General features: G+C 42.6%; 1 protein-coding gene across 2 annotated transcripts in view; it reads right to left on the bottom strand.

Annotated features, from left to right (window-relative positions):
• The window catches only part of XPO6 (exportin 6), a 106,111-nt gene that overhangs the window by 65,918 nt on the left and 23,504 nt on the right, over window positions 1–16,689 (bottom strand). For both annotated transcript variants that reach the window (XM_082670128.1, XM_082670129.1), the window contains exons 2-4: window positions 6,102–6,192; window positions 3,003–3,115; window positions 2,006–2,203 (exon numbers count right to left, since the gene is read on the bottom strand). In XM_082670128.1, the coding sequence (XP_082526254.1) occupies window positions 2,006–2,203; window positions 3,003–3,115; window positions 6,102–6,192 (402 nt within the window). The remainder of the gene's footprint in view (window positions 1–2,005; window positions 2,204–3,002; window positions 3,116–6,101; window positions 6,193–16,689) is intronic.

Below are 16,689 nucleotides of genomic sequence, written 5' to 3'. Positions count from 1 at the left end.
ATTCCACTGCTGCTTCACACAAGACACACCACTGACCAACCCAGGATGGAATCCACTCAGACCCCCCACCTTCCTGGTTCTTTCCATCTCCATGGACTTCCTCGATCCCTCTCAGAGAGCCATGGAGACTTACCACAACTGCTTTTCAACTTGGAGTGAAAGGAAGCGTGTCAGAGAGAGCCAGCAAAGTCTCTGGCCTCCTAACCCACCACTGCAGGCTCCCCACCTCCTTGCCATTCCTCGGGTTCTTTCCACTGTTATTCCCTTTGCCTACAACACTGTTCCCCTCGAAGCCCACATGGCTCACTCCATCACTTCCACTCAGTTTCCGCTCAAGAGTCTGCTTCTCAGAAAAGGCTTCCATGATCGTCCCATCTAAATAACACCTCTGATATTCACTCCTCCTCACCCTAGATTTAGTTTTCTCACAATACTTATACCTACCTGAAAGAATTTATTTGCTTATTGTTTACTGATGCCTCCCCCTTGGTATTATAAGCTCCATGAAGGCAGCTATTTGTTCATTACTATATCCCCCAACATACCTAGTTATTAGTACATGGCTGGTATTCAACAAATAGTTTATGGAATAAATGCATGAATCTCCTTTACAATAACAATTCAATAAATCTCTAGATAAATGAATCACCATACAAAACAAAATAATATTGAAGGAAGAACTTCTGTGCCACCTTGAGAGGTGATCCAAAAGAAGCAATATGGATGCTGAATTTTTTAAATTGCTGCATCATTCAAACGGTTTGCAGGGAGAGCAAGCAGAACATTAGAAAAGGGTATTGTTCTGGAAGATTCTGCCGTCACTAAGACTATAACCAATTTTCAAAGAATTTTATTTCTATAATCTGTACATAATACCCATTTCCTACATACCCAGACTGCCTCGATAATATAAACATTTCCAACTTTATCACAGGAATCAAATGAACAAAAGCATCGCCCTCTTGGCTTTTAGGTCCCCCCTATTCCCTGATGACTTCCAAATCCTGAACCCCAGATCCACATTTCCTAATGTCTCACCAGACGTGCACAGAAGGAACACGCAAATCTTAAATGCATTTTCTGCCAAACTGAATTCACCATCTTCTACCCAACCCCATTTCCTCAGATGGCCTAGAAAATCTGCCATCTGAGCCAGGAACTTGGAAGGCATTCTAGCTTCCTCCTTCCCTCCTCCCTACAGCCTAGTCCCTGCCCAAAGCCGCCTCCGTGCCTCGCTGCTGTCCAGCAGGTAAGCCCCGGCTTGGCTCAGGCCCCTGGGCTCACTCAGACTTCTCCAGCAGCAGCCTTCCAGGCCTCCTTCGCTCCGGCCTCACCCCTCTGCAATCCAGACTCCACACTGCTGCCGAAGTCGTCACTCCAACATAAACATGTGGCCACGTTGTCTCCCTTCTCCAAACTTTTCATTAGTTCTCGAGTAAGGACTATGAATTAAACACTGATGCCCCCTGCAAACGCAAAGCCCTCCCTGCTCTGGCCCTGTCCATCAGCCTAGCCTCTCACTCTACCACTCAAGCCACCACCTCACACCTCATCACCAGCAACACTGAAAACACCTCAGCTCCTTGAGTCTAAATGCCGTGTCCTCACTGCACTTGGCACAATACTTCGCTACAGTCATTAACATATTGTTGGGTAATTATTATTTCCATCGCTTTCTCCCCACTAAACTGTAACTATCAAAGGCCTCATCCTGGCACCCAACACCTGGCACGGTACCTAACAGGCTTTCAAATACTTGCTGGACAAAATTTCACAAGAAGTTAACAAAGTGATTGGGGTTCCCATCCCCCACCTTCTCCACTGCACCAAGGTACAACACGTCTCAGGAACACAAGGTTAAGTGAATGAGATAATCCACCCCACAATGACCTCACCACTGCAGTTCCAAAATGCTCATCTTAAAAATCCTCGTCAAGACAAGAAAATAACCACTTCTTCAAACAAATTACTTACAAGATAAAGTTTCCATAGGTTATCTCCTTACCTGTAAAATGTTAGTAAAAAAGTCATGGTAGAACATGGGCCAATCTTGACGGCCAATGTCAACAATCACTTTGCAGAGCTTGTTCCGGATGAAGTAAGGTAAGGTCTTGTGGTGAGCCAAGAGGAGTTTGGGCAGGCAGCTACGGATTTCCATCTTATCCTGAGATGGGACCCCAAGCCACATTTTATTGATCAGATTCTGAAAAACAAGTATACATCTTGTAAGTTAACAATCTATACACAAAACAAACTGGTTTTCATCCAACAGTAGCTATCTCCCTCAAACAAGAAACTCTGCTTTTAAACAAAGGTTTGGAGCAATTTGGCAATGAGAATAATAAAATATTCAAATTTTATGATACAATAATCCCATTCCTAGGAACATAATTTAACAGCTACATAATTTAACAGAAACAAAAAGGTGTAGGTGCAAAAACTTTCTATAACACCATTGTCTCCACCAAAGAATAATGACAGAAACAACTTTAATGTAAGAATAAGAGAATGGCTTGGTGAATAATGGTACAACCACTTATAGAAATATAATATAAAGGTTAAGTGGGGGGGAAAAAACAGAATGCAAAATGAAATGAGCAATATGATTATAATTAGGTTTTTTGGAAAAAAGTGTGCACAGGAAGGCAATGATTGGAAGAGAGTTGAAATAAATGAAGATTTTTAATGGGTATCATCCCTCCTCCCAACTGTTTTTCTTTAATCATCTTTCTCTTTTAAATGATAACATGGAAGGAAAAGTTACATGTTACCACAAACGACCTCCCGACCTCACCTATCTTACCTTTTGGTGCTGAAGATGGAAAGGTGCCCTGGAAAACCTGACATCTTGACAAAGGCAGTATATGGGGAAGAAGCCCCTGAGATGGGTTACCACTATTTCCCAGCCATGTACACATCAAAACTCAAGTCTAGTGCCAATAACAAGGCAATGTGACTAAGAAATACTCTTCAGAATAGTATAAAAGTATCTGACAACTTACCTCAAAAACCGTTAAACTGTACATCATTACATAGTCATTCCTAGTGCTGGAGAGAAAATACAGGCAGAATCTCCAGGCTCCTATTTGCTGAGCAAAGTTATTAAGAAGTTCCTCTGGAAAAGTTAAATAGCAACAAGAGAAGGCTATGAAAATACACAAAATTAATACAAGGCTGGCTGTTTTACTATTTTTTTTTTTTAAAACACACCTCTTCTACATAATGTAATGACATCAAAACCAACTACAAAATCAAGCTGATTCTTCAAGATAGAAAGGACAAAGCATACAATATTTTTCTGACTCTGAGGTGACCATGAACGCTGACACCCAAATAACAATAACCTAGCTACGGACACCTTTTTTTTTTATGGGCACTATTTTAGGTAGAGAAACTTTCACTGCTGAAATTCTTAATCTAATGTGTAGACAGACAGATAGAAGAGTATCATTTTTACCTTACAAATGATGGCCAACCGGTAACTTACTTCCTCTGGGGTACAGCTATATGTTATCTCCTCACCACTCACTCAACACTGTTCTTACACACTTATACACACACACACACACACACACACACACACACACACACAAAATGATGGCCAGAAAAGCAGGAAAAGAAAAAATTAAGACTAATCTTATAAATGCAGGATTGGAAAAAATGCAAGAGAATTCAAGATGGCTAACTCCCTTCATCTGAGTTGGTTTTATTTTAAAATATCACCCAGGAGTCGGCAAACAAGAGCGGCAGTCATGGGAGTTGCCAGGAACCACCCTGGGCACCTCAAATCAGTTAGAAGTGGTTTTCTTCCTCCTGAGGCTGCTGGACAAACAGCAAGCATTAAGAGTCTATCACCGTGTTTCTGGACATGCTGCCCCTTAGTCACCTTGACCTGCTGCGCTGGTCATAAAATATAACACAGAGTGGGTAAAAATACAAAGGCAACAACCCTGAGAGATTCTAGGAAGCCCTTGGAAAAGCAGCAAGCACTGCAGCCCGTTCTAACCCTAAAGTCACCGCTCTGCCAGTGCCCTACAACGCAGGCTAAGTGCACCAAGGCAGTCTCATTATAAATCCCATAAAGGAAGCTGATGATGTGTTCTTATAATTAAGCAAAAGTTTCTATGACTCCCAGAGGTGAAGTCCAACCAGAAAGTGATCTCTGGCTGGAAATGAGGAACGCTGGACTCTGTTCTAGACTTTGCCACTAATTCACTGAGTCTGATCCCAAGCAAATCACTGCTCCTCTTTGATGTTTCAGCCTTCTCCACTTTTAAAAATGACCAGACTGTCTCTTGAGGCTCCCTGCTAACAGCTCTATCTCTAGAGCACTTTTGGTGGAGGATGGGTGGAGCCCCTATAATAAAAGGTCTCCCTCCTTTCTCCCACCTAGCTAGGAAAGACTTTAGTTTATCCTAAGACATCAAAAAAGAAGCAAGAAGTGGTTCCAGCCCACACACTCAAATAAAGCTATGGAGACTAGGTACAAAAAGAACTAAGACACGCCTACTACCAAACCCCCGGATTCTCCTTAGCCGGCATTTAAATTAGACTTCTGTAGCATCTGGTTATTTAAAACTATTTAAAAAATCAGATTAGAATAAAAATGTTAAAAAGCTTCCACTTTTAATTCATGAACACTGAGGTGAACAACATTAGCTTTGCAATCCAAAACTTAAAGAGAAAAACAAAAAGCATATCAATTATAAGCTTAAAACAGGACTATGGAGAAATTAGATATAAGGGAAAGATCCTTCACCTCCTTTGGTAAAAATCACCACTGATACTTTTACTATGAGGTACTTTGGTAGCATAAAAGTAACAAGAGGCTCACTCTGGGGGCAAGAGGTGGGTCAGCCCAACTGAGTAATAAGAGAGAATCTAGGGAAGCAAGCAGAGGGGATCTTCTAAGCCAGATGCCTGATCATCTACTGGGCTCAGCTTCCATCAGTATCCCCTGTTTATAAACTCTCTGGTTCCCTACAGCACAGTCCCTCAGAAAAGAAGGCATATACAGGGCAGGCCCACAAGAGACCACCACATTTAAAATTAAGAGATAAGAAGCTACATCCACCGGAAGCTAATGTGATACTCAAAGGATGCAAGGGAAAATGGGCTGCAGCCAAAGGTCTACTAGCCACCTGAAAATCCAAACGCTAATCAAGCTTTGGCCCAAGGGCAGAAGTCAGCCATAACACTGAGCTGGCTAACAAGACTTAGAGAAGCCACGTGCGACAGAGAAATGGCTCTGCAGAGACCCGGAGACACAGAAAAAAGCCTCCAAGGAAGTGAAAGCAATGAAGGTCAGTACAGAGCAGCCAGACACACAGGGGAAAGCCTCGAGGTCTGGATCAAGAAAAAGATTTTTCATCGTCAAGTTCAGGGCTTAAGTGAGGACTCAGAGAGAGAAAAAGATTACTCTAGGACTTTAGTGCAGCATGTCCCTGAAGCAGAGATCTCACAACTTAAATAAACCTTCTAGTTTACAGTATGCTTTAATGAATATTGTGCATGTCAGTGAGTATAAAATTCAAAAAGAGGTTCTAGAAGGTGCCAAGGTTCCCAGAAGACCTGAAATTACACCTACATCTCTCTGTTGTTTGAAGCCTTTATTCAACAAAACTTGCAGAATGAGAGCGATAACAGTGGCAATAAGGAAAAAGCAAGAAGGCCCCAAAGGATACACCCGTTAAAGGATCTCTGGGCACTAGATGAGGTTCAGGATAGACCTCTACACACCAAAAACATGTTTGTTTTAATGCTTTCACGAGTTTTTTCTTTAAATTAAGTCACAGACATCTTATAAAAGTTTAACATTGCTAAAATTAAGAGCAAAGCAGGGGTAGGGGTTTCCACACATGGCCAAAGGAAAGAAAATCCATCACTATGGATTATAGTGGGCTCTACCGACTACAGCCCTTGCAGCTAGGTTTGTAGACCTCACCAGCCACCAACCAGCAGGACTGGAGCAAAAGGAGCCAGAATTCAAGGGGAAACATGCAGGCTTGACCAGGCTGCCAACATCAAGGCTACCAACTCCTTCCTCCCCATTGGGGCCTTTTCGTTATAAACGACTCTTTACTACTCAACATTTCACTTACCTATCTCACGTTTTCTTTCATTGGTTGTACAGTCGTGGAAAAACTCTGTCATCAGACTTTCCAGTGCCCTGAGAGAGGCTTCTTCAGATGCCTAACAAAGAAATTTGAAAAAAAACAAACAAAAAAAAATCAGTAGCTGTATTTTCAGTTCTACTGTTCCTCAGTTCCTTCCAGGTCAATTCAACAGCCATAGTAATTTACTTCCTCAAAACATCTTGGTTCAACATTCTTCAAATACATGATATAAGCCAGAAAAACTGCAAGGAATTTCCCAGCTGACTCAAAACCCAAAGTTTTAGTATACTCTATAAATTCATGCTACCGTGCTATCGATTTTCAATTATTTATGCTAAGGAAAAGAGAGCAAATAATTTAAAATTTAATTCTTGAAACATACTGAAAGCAAATTAACAGCCCCTGGCTCTGACTGAATAGGCAGAATGAAGAGATTCAGAAAGGTTAGGGTGCCCTATAGACTATCCGTCAACGTTATTTGCCCCATGTCTGAATAGTTAGCCATATTCTAATTCAGAGCAACTGTAGTCAAACTGCTGCATGGATTCCTGGGGCTTTCTGAAGGGACTTCAGGAGCCAAACATCCACTCAACTCTCAATCTCACATGAGCAGTCAACAGAGATTAAGGTGCAGCTAAGAGCCAAGCAGAGCAAGGACTCAAAATGAGACAGTACCTCCCACGCTCAGGCCCACAGAGAGCCAGACTCTCAGCAGAACCACTCAGGCGGAGAATAAGAGGAGAGGGACCCTAAGCCCCCTAAGGCTCATCCTCTCCCTTTTCCATACGGAGCCCCAAACCCACTTCCTCTTCTCTCACTGAAGGAGGGGACATCAGGTGCAGCAATGAACTTGAGTCAACACTCCTTCACATAACCAGTCTGCAACAAGGTGAGCGTTCGCAGGCCCCTCTCGAATCCTCACTGGCAATAATTACCTAGACATGATCAGAAGCCAAGAGCAGTTTTGATTTCTTAATCATCTCCTAATTTCCTTCTTCCCACCCACCTTCCCTATATCCTCTCCACTGCCCCTAGAGTGAGAGCTGACTATTAAAACTGTATTTTGAAACAAGCTCACAGGGACTTCGCTGGTGGTACAGTGGTTAAGAATCCGCCTGCCAATGCAGGGGACACGGGTTCAATCCCTGGTCCGGGCAGATCTCACATGCTGTGGAGCAACTAAGCCCGTGCACCACACTTCTGAGCCTGCGCTCTAGAGCCCATGTGCCACAACTACTGAAGCCCACACGCCTAGAGCCCGTGCGCTGCAACAAAGACCCAATGCAGCCGAAAATAAATTTATTTTTAAAATAAATAAATAAAATAAGCCCACACTCAAATGTATCACGTATCAAGCTGTAATATTACCAGGGGCCTCCACTTGGTAATGGGCTTTTGAGGACACTGAGGAACTTGGGCCATTTCTGTGGATCAACGAGCACTTCTTGGGACTGGCACTAATTACAGAGGCTGAATCAGGCTTGCACCAGCCCACCTACATCAACCAGCACATGTTAGCACACTAGACAGCACACGGGGGGCCACGTTCAAGCAGTGCCAGGCACGGCTGTTGCTCCCATGCTGCAGTCATGGTGACAGCTGTGCAATGACAGCTGAACTCTGACATGTTGAGTGATGAATTATTGTTTAATAGTTCTAGCACTTGTGAGTTTGAGGGACTTTTTTATTTATTTATTTACTTTTATTTATTTATTTTTGGCTGCGTTGGGTCTTCATTGCTGTGCGCGGGCTTTCTCTAGTTGCAGTGAGCGGGGTCTACTCTTTTTTTTTTTAATTAATTAATTAATTAATTTTGGCTGCATTGGGGCTTTGTTGCTGCACGTGGGCTTTCTCTAGTTGAGGCGAGCGGGGCTACTCTTCGTTGCAATGCGCGGCCCTCTCATTGCAGTGGCTTCTCTTGTTGTGGAGCACAGGCTTCAGTAGGTGTGGCACGTGGTGCATGGGCTTCAGTAGTTGTGGCACGTGGGCTCAGCAGTTGTGGCTCACAGGCTCTGGAGCGCAGGCTCAGTAGTTGTGGTGCACGGGCTTAGTTACTCTGCGGCATGTGGGATCTTCTCGGACCAGGGCTCGAACCCATGTCCCCTGCATTGACAGGCGGATTCTTAACCACTGCACCACCAGGGAAGTCATGAGGGACTTTCTGGTCTGAATTTTATGATAAATATTAGCCCTCTGCTCTTTTTTCAAACCAATATATCAGTTCAACTAAAAAATACCCTTGGATTGCAAGTTAAGCTTTTTAATGCAGAAATAACCGGAATGTGGAACAAAAATAGGACTGCAATCCTCTTTAACCTGTTTCAAGTTTTTGTGTTGATCAAAACAGCCTCACTGGAAAAAAAAAAAAAAAAAAAAAAAAAACAGCCTCACTGTTCTCAGTGACAGATTTGCTAAGTGTTATAAATTCATAATTCAAAATGAATTTGTATAAATAAAAAAATGCTTCGGTCTGCTTCATTAATCAACTTGGTGTACCATTTCATTTGAAAAAACAATTTTTAAAAATGTTTGAGGGAAGATTTAAAAGAATCAAAGGAAAATCTCCTATGTTAAAGTAACTTATTGGCAAAGAAATAAACATAAATCAAGACATATTTCTCGAACCAAAATCAGCTATTTAGTCAAAATAAATCTATAGTTTTTCTGGAGCTAAAATAGGTTCCTGAACACTAATGATACATCTTCAAGTCACACCTGCTACATAACTTATTCTTTTTTTTTTTTTGGCCGTGACGCGCAGCATGTGGGATACATAGTTCCCTGACCAGGGATTGAACCGGGGTCCCCTGCAGTGGAAGCGTGGAGTCTTAATCACTGGACCGCCAGGGAAGTAAGTCTCTCCACAACTTATTCTTGCAATGAATCATTTTAGAGTAGATCCTGGAAAAAACCTGAGCTTATCACATTCAAGCAATCAACTGTCAAGGTTTATTTCATATGGGTTCTTGAGGCAGAAGTTTGTGAACTTGACAATTACAGGCCATACATCAAAGCCTGCTGAAAGCAAGTCTCTGACTCCCCAGAGAATCCAACCCTATCTCCATTCCCAGTCCCATCAACCTCACCCCTCCCAGCTCCAACCCTAGCTAACATTCCCAAAGAAAGTGGAAAGACAAAAGTATCCACAAAAATCACAGGATGATAGTCTCACCTGATTTTGTAAATGATGGTTATACGAAAAAGGAAACTCTAAAACCTAATAATCCAGTGGCACACCAGGTGTTTCTCAGCAAGAAAAAATAACATGCTGTTTGCATTTTCAATCATTTCGATAACTGCAACAGGAATACCTACCCCATGGGGTGTTAAGAGGATCAAATGAAATGCTCCATGTAAAACTGATACGTAAACTCCACGAGGTTATCTAATTCACAGTTATGGCTGTTATCATTTTTATTTGGTCTCAGATACCAAATGAAAACAGACCAAAGCAAAACAACAAAAGTGGTCAGGCCTACTTTGAAACTGGAGATTCATGCCTTCAGGCTTAAGGGCTTTGTCCCAAACATTATCCAGTGGCGCTTTTTTCTAACTGGATTTCAAAACAAAACTATCTTGAGGAGAAGAAAAGAAGGGTGAGACTTTTCCAGGATCATACAATCAGAACAGAGCTATAAGGACATAAAGGAGGGCTTCCCTGGTGGAGCAGTGGTTGAGAGTCCGCCTGCCGATGCAGGGGACAGGGGACACGGGTTCGTGCCCCGGTCAGGGAAGATCCCACATGCCACGGAGCGGCTGGGCCCGTGAGCTATGGCCACTGAGCCTGCGCGTCCGGAGCCTGTGCTCTGCAACGGGAGAGGCCACGGCAGTGAGAGGCCCGCGTACCACAAAAAATAAAAATAAAAATAAAAGACATAAAGGATATGTTCAAGACCTGCAAATGGTTGAAGGATATTGGAGAATTAGCCCCATTTGGCAAGAAGGCCACTGGACCCTTTGCTAGCTGTTTTAAGCAGGTGGTGAAGCCAGAATCCAGACGGCAGTGGGTTAAGAAATTAGTGGCCTACTGAAGCCCGCGTGCCTAGAGCCCATGCTCCACAACAAGAGAAGCCACTGCAATGAGAAGCCCGTGCACCCCAACAAAGAGTAGCCCCCACTCGCCGCAGCTAGGGAAAGCCCACGCACAGCAAAGAAGATCAAAAATAAAAAATAAATTTATAAAAAAAATTAGTGGCAAGTAAGTATCAATACATGGGAATATTCCATACAGACTGCACTTTCAAGTTATAAAAGGACAAAGACATTTTAAAAAAAAAGTGTCATGGTGTGGTAGGAAGAGAGGTTTCAATTCAATTCCCAAAGGCTATTCAAGCAATGCTCTGATTAACTGATGAACAACATTCAGGATTCAGAGACACCTGACTGCTTCCCATCTTGGACTTGGGATTTAAGACCCAGATCTTGCAGAACTAAAAGACAAGGTTAGCTTAAAACCAAGCGAGGCACATTCACACACACAAAAAATTTCAGTTACGTGACAGACATAAAATGTAAGCAGTAAAACAATAAAACTTCTAGAAGATAATACAGATCATCCTCATGACCCCGGGGTAGGGAAAAAATTCTTAGAAACACTAAACATAAAGGAAAAGATTGATAAATCGGAATATTCATCAGATGGCACAATGAAGAGAGTGTAAAAGAAAGCCATGAAATGGGAAAAGATATCACCAATATGGATAACAGAGAACTCCTATCAGAGTATAAAATAACTTCTACAGATCAATAAGGAAAAGATAAATGACTCAATTTTTTCAACAGGCAAATAGTTATTAAAGAGGATATCCAAAAAGCCGATACATAAAACAAGTGCTCAACCTCATCAGTCATCACAGAAATGTAAATTAAAAACAAGACAGTGCTACAAATCTACCAGAATGGCTAAATTTTTTTTTTTTCCCAGAATGGCTAAAATTTAAAAGACAGTAACAAGTATTGGTGAGTATGCTGAGCAACTGGGACATGCACACACTGCTGCTGGTGGGTCTATAAACTGGTGTAACCATTTTGGAAAATGAACATATGCATACTTTATGATCCTGTAATTCTACTCCTTGACAATATATCCAACAGAAATTTGGATACCCCACAAAACGTACACAGATATTCACAGCACCATTATCCATAATATCCAAAAAGTCTAAAGAACCCAAATGTACATCACCAGTGGAATGGACAAATAAGTTGTAGCTTATTCACCAGGAAGATATTATAAGACAACAAGAATGAATGAATAGGTACTTCCGTAAGTAGCGCAGTGGTTAAGAATCCGCCTGCCAATGTAGGGGACACGGGTTCGAGTCCTGGTCCGGGACGATCCCACATGCTGCGAAGCAACTAAGGCCGTGCGCCACAACCACTGAGCCCACGTGCCGTGATTACTGAAGCCCGTGCGCCTAGAGCCCGCGCTCTGCAACAAGAGAAGCCACAGCAGTGAGAAGCCTGAGCACCACAACAAAGAGTAGACCCCGCTCGCCACCAACTAGAGAAACCCCGCACGCAGCAACGAAGACCCAACACAGCCAAAAATAAATAAATTTTAAAAACAAAAAGAATGAATGAATATTGCTTCATACAACAACATGGATGAATTTCACAATGTTGAATTAAAGAGGCCAAAACACATCCTTCATTATTCATCTCATATTAATTTTTAAAAACAAGCAAAACAAATCCATGGTGTTATAATCAGAATAGTGGTTATTAACCTCTGCAGAGGAGGGATTCTGGGATGCTAGTAATATTATGTTTTCTTGATCTGAAAGTTACACCAGGATGACTGTGCACTTTTCTGTAAGTACATATACACAATTTTTGAAACTTAATGTTATACTTATTTTTAACATTCAGGTTGGTATTTGCAGACTCTGATTTCAGAAATTGTGTTTTTCCTCTATTAGCACAATTATTAAGAGCAGTTGGGAGGCCTACAGGTGAAGTCTGAGCATGAGACTCCTGGATTCCTAGGAATCATCACCGATTTGTCTTCAAAGCTCCAAGGGTGACAACAGAAAGTATTATAATCCCATAAGTCTATGCTTCCCCTGGGCTCACCTCAACAGCAAATTAAAATCCTTAGGATGATGAATTAAAAGTGGCTCAGAATACATACACTCTCGGAGACCTATGTATATACCTAAAAACTCTTTTGTGTTCCAAAAAGAGTTAAAATCTGCCAAGTGGAGCTTTCAACTATGCCTGCCTTGACTTTATCTGCATTTTTATTGCACTGCTCATGGTCCAGCAGTTCAGAGACTATGCTGTACGACTGACTCATTTATTAAGGAACTACTAAGTCAACCAAGACTCACAATCACCTAATAAATTATAAGAAAAATTGGCAAGAAGGGCAAGGGCCACATAATTTGAAATCTTCTTTGACTTTTCCCTCAATACCACTTCTACCAGGCCCTAATCACCCCCTGCCTAGATTGCTGTAACTTCTTTTACCTAGTCGTCCTGATGTCAGCTTTCCCAATTCCAATCCAATCTGTACTTCACTACCAGATAAATACTCCTAAATATCCATTTTCTGCCCCAATTATTCTAAACCTAGCTTTAAAGAGGCTTTGAATCTGGTCCAACTGAGACACTCAGCTATCCACTCAACAAATAAACTCAATATTCACTAAGTAACTGATACTGCATTAGGTCCTTGAGATACCAGGATGAGTAAGACTGTCCTTGACTTCAAAGAACTGGAGATGGCATGGGGGGTGGGGGGGGGCGGGGAAGAAGGGTAGAACCTATGAATAAAAACGTAGAATGTGATGGTCTACATCCTATAGTAATGACATACATATAAATGGCTTTAGGAGCCTAAACAGAACTAACTCTGTCTGAGGGAGACAAGAAAGCTTCACAGAGATGATAATATACATTGGGATTTGAAGAATGCAGAGTTTACTAAGAAGAAAGAAGGAAAGCATGCCTGATTCACCATTACTCACCACAGGAAGCCATCACTCCACTCTGAATACTCATGGTCTCAGAACAAATGTCTATTCCCATCCTGCATTTGCTCCTGGGTCTGCAATTCATAGTTCAACCTTCATGAAATTTCTTACGAAGTTTACAGTGCAGATCCCCTCCTTGTTTTCATCTTTTGTCTTTTCTTGTAATCGGTATCACAGAATTTTGCCCATGGCACTGTTCTCTGCTCATTTCGGAATGGCACAATGAAAGAGCACAGGCTCTGGTGTCAGGTTCCTTGGGTTCGAATCAGAATGCACCTTGGCCTAGTTATGTAACCTATTACTCTTTCTCCTCTTGTGCAAAACTGGGGATAAGAGAAACTAACACACGGGGTTGTTCTGAGGATTACATAAAATAATCTATGTAAGGCATGTAGTAAACCTAATGCCAGGAATAAAGTAAGAGTTGAAAGTCGTATCTGTAACTATTAATAATTCATAGATATTAGGCCTCTCTAACCAGAACATGAACTGTCTGGAAAGAGATTCTGCCTAATATGTTTGTACTTCCTGTAACGTCCAGTATGGACTGGTACTCAAATATTTTACAGACCAAATTCAGGAGAGTAAAAGGAACAAGTAGACTGTTAGTATCAGTTTTATTTTCTCAGGAATAATGGTAATTCCCTCCAAATTCAAGATACATATGACTCTGTTTAAATTTCCCCCTTTAAGAGCTCTGATCAGGGCTTCCCTGGTGGCGCAGTGGTTGAGAGTCCGCCTGCCGATGCAGGGGACGCGGGTTCGTGCCCCAGTCTGGGAGGATCCCACATGCCGCGGAGCGGCTGAGCCCGTGAGCCATGGCTGCTGAGCCTGCGCGTCCAGAACCTGTGCTTCGCAATGGGAGAGGCCACAACAGTGAGAGGCCCGCGTGCCACACACACACAAGAGCTCTGATCAGAATGACCTTTGCTCACAAGCACTCAATGAATACGTTTTGAAAACCAGGAGACTGCTAATAATTTATCTTAAAAACACTGAGACTGATGATGGGTAATATGGTGCTTTGTTTGTTAAGACACCTAGATGACAGTTTTCTCAAATCCTGATTAAATCTGTAATGTTTTACCTAATTGCCTCTATAACACCCCTCTCTAACACATAAACTTTTTATAAAATAGATACTGGGGAAAAAATGACTTTTTTTTTTTTTTGTGGTACGCGGGTCTCTCACTGCTGTGGCCTCTCTTGTTGTGGAGCACAGGCTCCGGAAGCGCAGGCCCAGCGGCCATGGCTCACGGGCCCAGCCGCTCCGTGGCATGTGGGATCTTCCCGGACTGGGGCACGAACCCGTGTCCCCTGCATCGGCAGGCGGACTCTCAACCACTGTGCCACCTGGGAAGCCCAAAATGACTATTTTTTTAAAGAAGGTTTTTATCAAGCTTTTTGCCAGGAGTCACGTTTTGTCTATCCTTCAAGGAGGTGAATCACATGAGCCTTCTGTATTCAGGTTCATGCTTCCTTGATAGTAAACCTAAAAAAATGACGGCGAGCATAGCGGAGTTCCAACTCAAATACTCCTGTGGCATATCTAGAACAGTTTTACTACTCTATTTACTTATACATAAAGAACGTTTCTGAGAAAAGTGATTCTATACTAACTGCTGACCAAGGTTAAAAATAAAAAGTATGCAAAACATACCTGGTGTGTTACAACAGACACCATTAGCAAAGAAATTCAATCTCACATAAACTCTGGGAGCTAAGAGGATTACCATGGATGCCTAAACTCTCAAAAGAACACTCTCATTCTTCCCTATACCCTTCACCACTGCAAAGAAAACAGACAAGGGAAAAAAATCTCTTTGGCCTTTAGGCCTGCATATAAGTAGAGATGAAATACTAAGCTTAAAATAACACACAATGGGAATCAATGTGACATCTATCCATCCCCTCCTGCAGTCAGCTCAAAATGCTAAGAAGCGCACCAAGGAAGCCCCAGGCAGGAGAAGAATACGCAGAACAAGTCTTCTTCCCACCTTTCCCATCACTGCTCTTTGTGTCTCAACCTGCAGATACTGTCCTTTTAAAAAACAAACTAAACACACCATGATGAAGTAGAACTCTCACTTTATTTCTCTGAAAGCAAATTGGTAAAACCAGTTGAATCTTCAAAGTCTGACACTCAGAAGTGCAGTCACCCTGGGGGTGTTGAATGCTTCCACCAAAGACAGAGGGGAGACAAAGGGTACAGATACACAGTGAAGTAATTAACTCTAAAAGTTATATACCGGGCTTCCCTGGTGGCGCAGTGGTTAAGAATCCGGCTGCCAGGAAGGTTAAGCTGGGACGAAGTAAGAGAGTGGCATGGATATATATACACTACCAAATGTAAAACAGATAGTTGTGGGAAGCAACCGCATAGCACAGGGAGATCAGCTCGGTGCTTTGTGTCCACCTAGAGGGGTGGGATAGGGAGGGTGGGAAGGAGACGCAAGAGGGAGGAGATATGGGGATATATGTATATGTATAGCTGATTCACTTTGTTATACAGCAGACACTAACACACCATTGTAAAGCAATTATACTCCAATAAAGATGTTAAAAAAAAAAAAGAATCCACCTGCCAATGCAGAGGACACGGGTTCGAGCCCTGGTCCGGGAAGATCCCACGTGCCGCAGAGCAACTAAGTCCGTGCGCCGCAACTACTGAGCCTGCGCTCTAGAGCCTGAGAGCCACCACTACTGAGCCAGAGTGCTGCAACTACTGAAGCCTGAACTCCTACAGCCCATGCTCCGCAACAAGAGAAGCCACCGCAATGAGAAGCCCGCGCACCGCAACAAAGAGTAGCCCCTGCTTGCCTCAGTTAGAGAAAGCCCGCGTGCAGCAACAAAGACACAACACAGCCAAAAATAAAAATAAATAAAGTAATTTTTTTTAATTTAAAATTAAAAAATATAAAAGTTATATACAAAAGATGCAAGGAAAAAAAATATTTTCTACTGGGCTTCCCTGGTGGCGCAGTGGTTGAGAGTCTGCCTGCCGATGCAGGGGACATGGGTTCGTGCCCCGGTCCGGGAAGATCCCACATGCCGCGAAGGGGCTGGGCCCGTGAGCCATGGCCGCTGAGCCTGTGCGTCCGGAGCCTGTGCTCCGCAACGGGAGAGGCCACAACAGCGAGAGGCCCGCGTACCGCAAAAAAATATATATATATATTTTCTACTGAAGGAAAGACATGGAGAGCCACACCATGTTCCAGGAAAGCAAGGCCGGGGCAGATGCACTTACCACAACTCTACGAACACATGACTGGAACTAACTACTAAAGTTATACGTGTGCCTCGAAAGGCTCCTGGTTGTCTCACCTACAGCTTAAATCTGAACAATATTTGCCCTTTGAGAATAACTACAGACGTAACTTTGAATGATATCATCATGCAGATACTTAATATTTGATTAAAACATATACTGTGGCTGTATCTAAACATAACTCTAATCATTAAAAGGCACCTATCTGCTTTAGTCTAAAACTACTATAAAGGTGATCAACTACAAGACATTCCCGCCCCTCCCACCCCCAGTATTTCTTGGGTTTGCAGAAAGTGCCCAGTCAGATTCTCCGTCCCTTCCATGAACA

The sequence above is a fragment of the Grampus griseus genome (assembly GCF_964374135.1).
Source record: "Grampus griseus genome assembly, chromosome: 14".
Classification (NCBI taxonomy): Eukaryota; Metazoa; Chordata; class Mammalia; order Artiodactyla; family Delphinidae; genus Grampus; species Grampus griseus.
The sequence above is the reverse complement of the archived record's forward strand: the minus strand, read 5'-3'. Positions and strand labels throughout refer to the sequence as shown.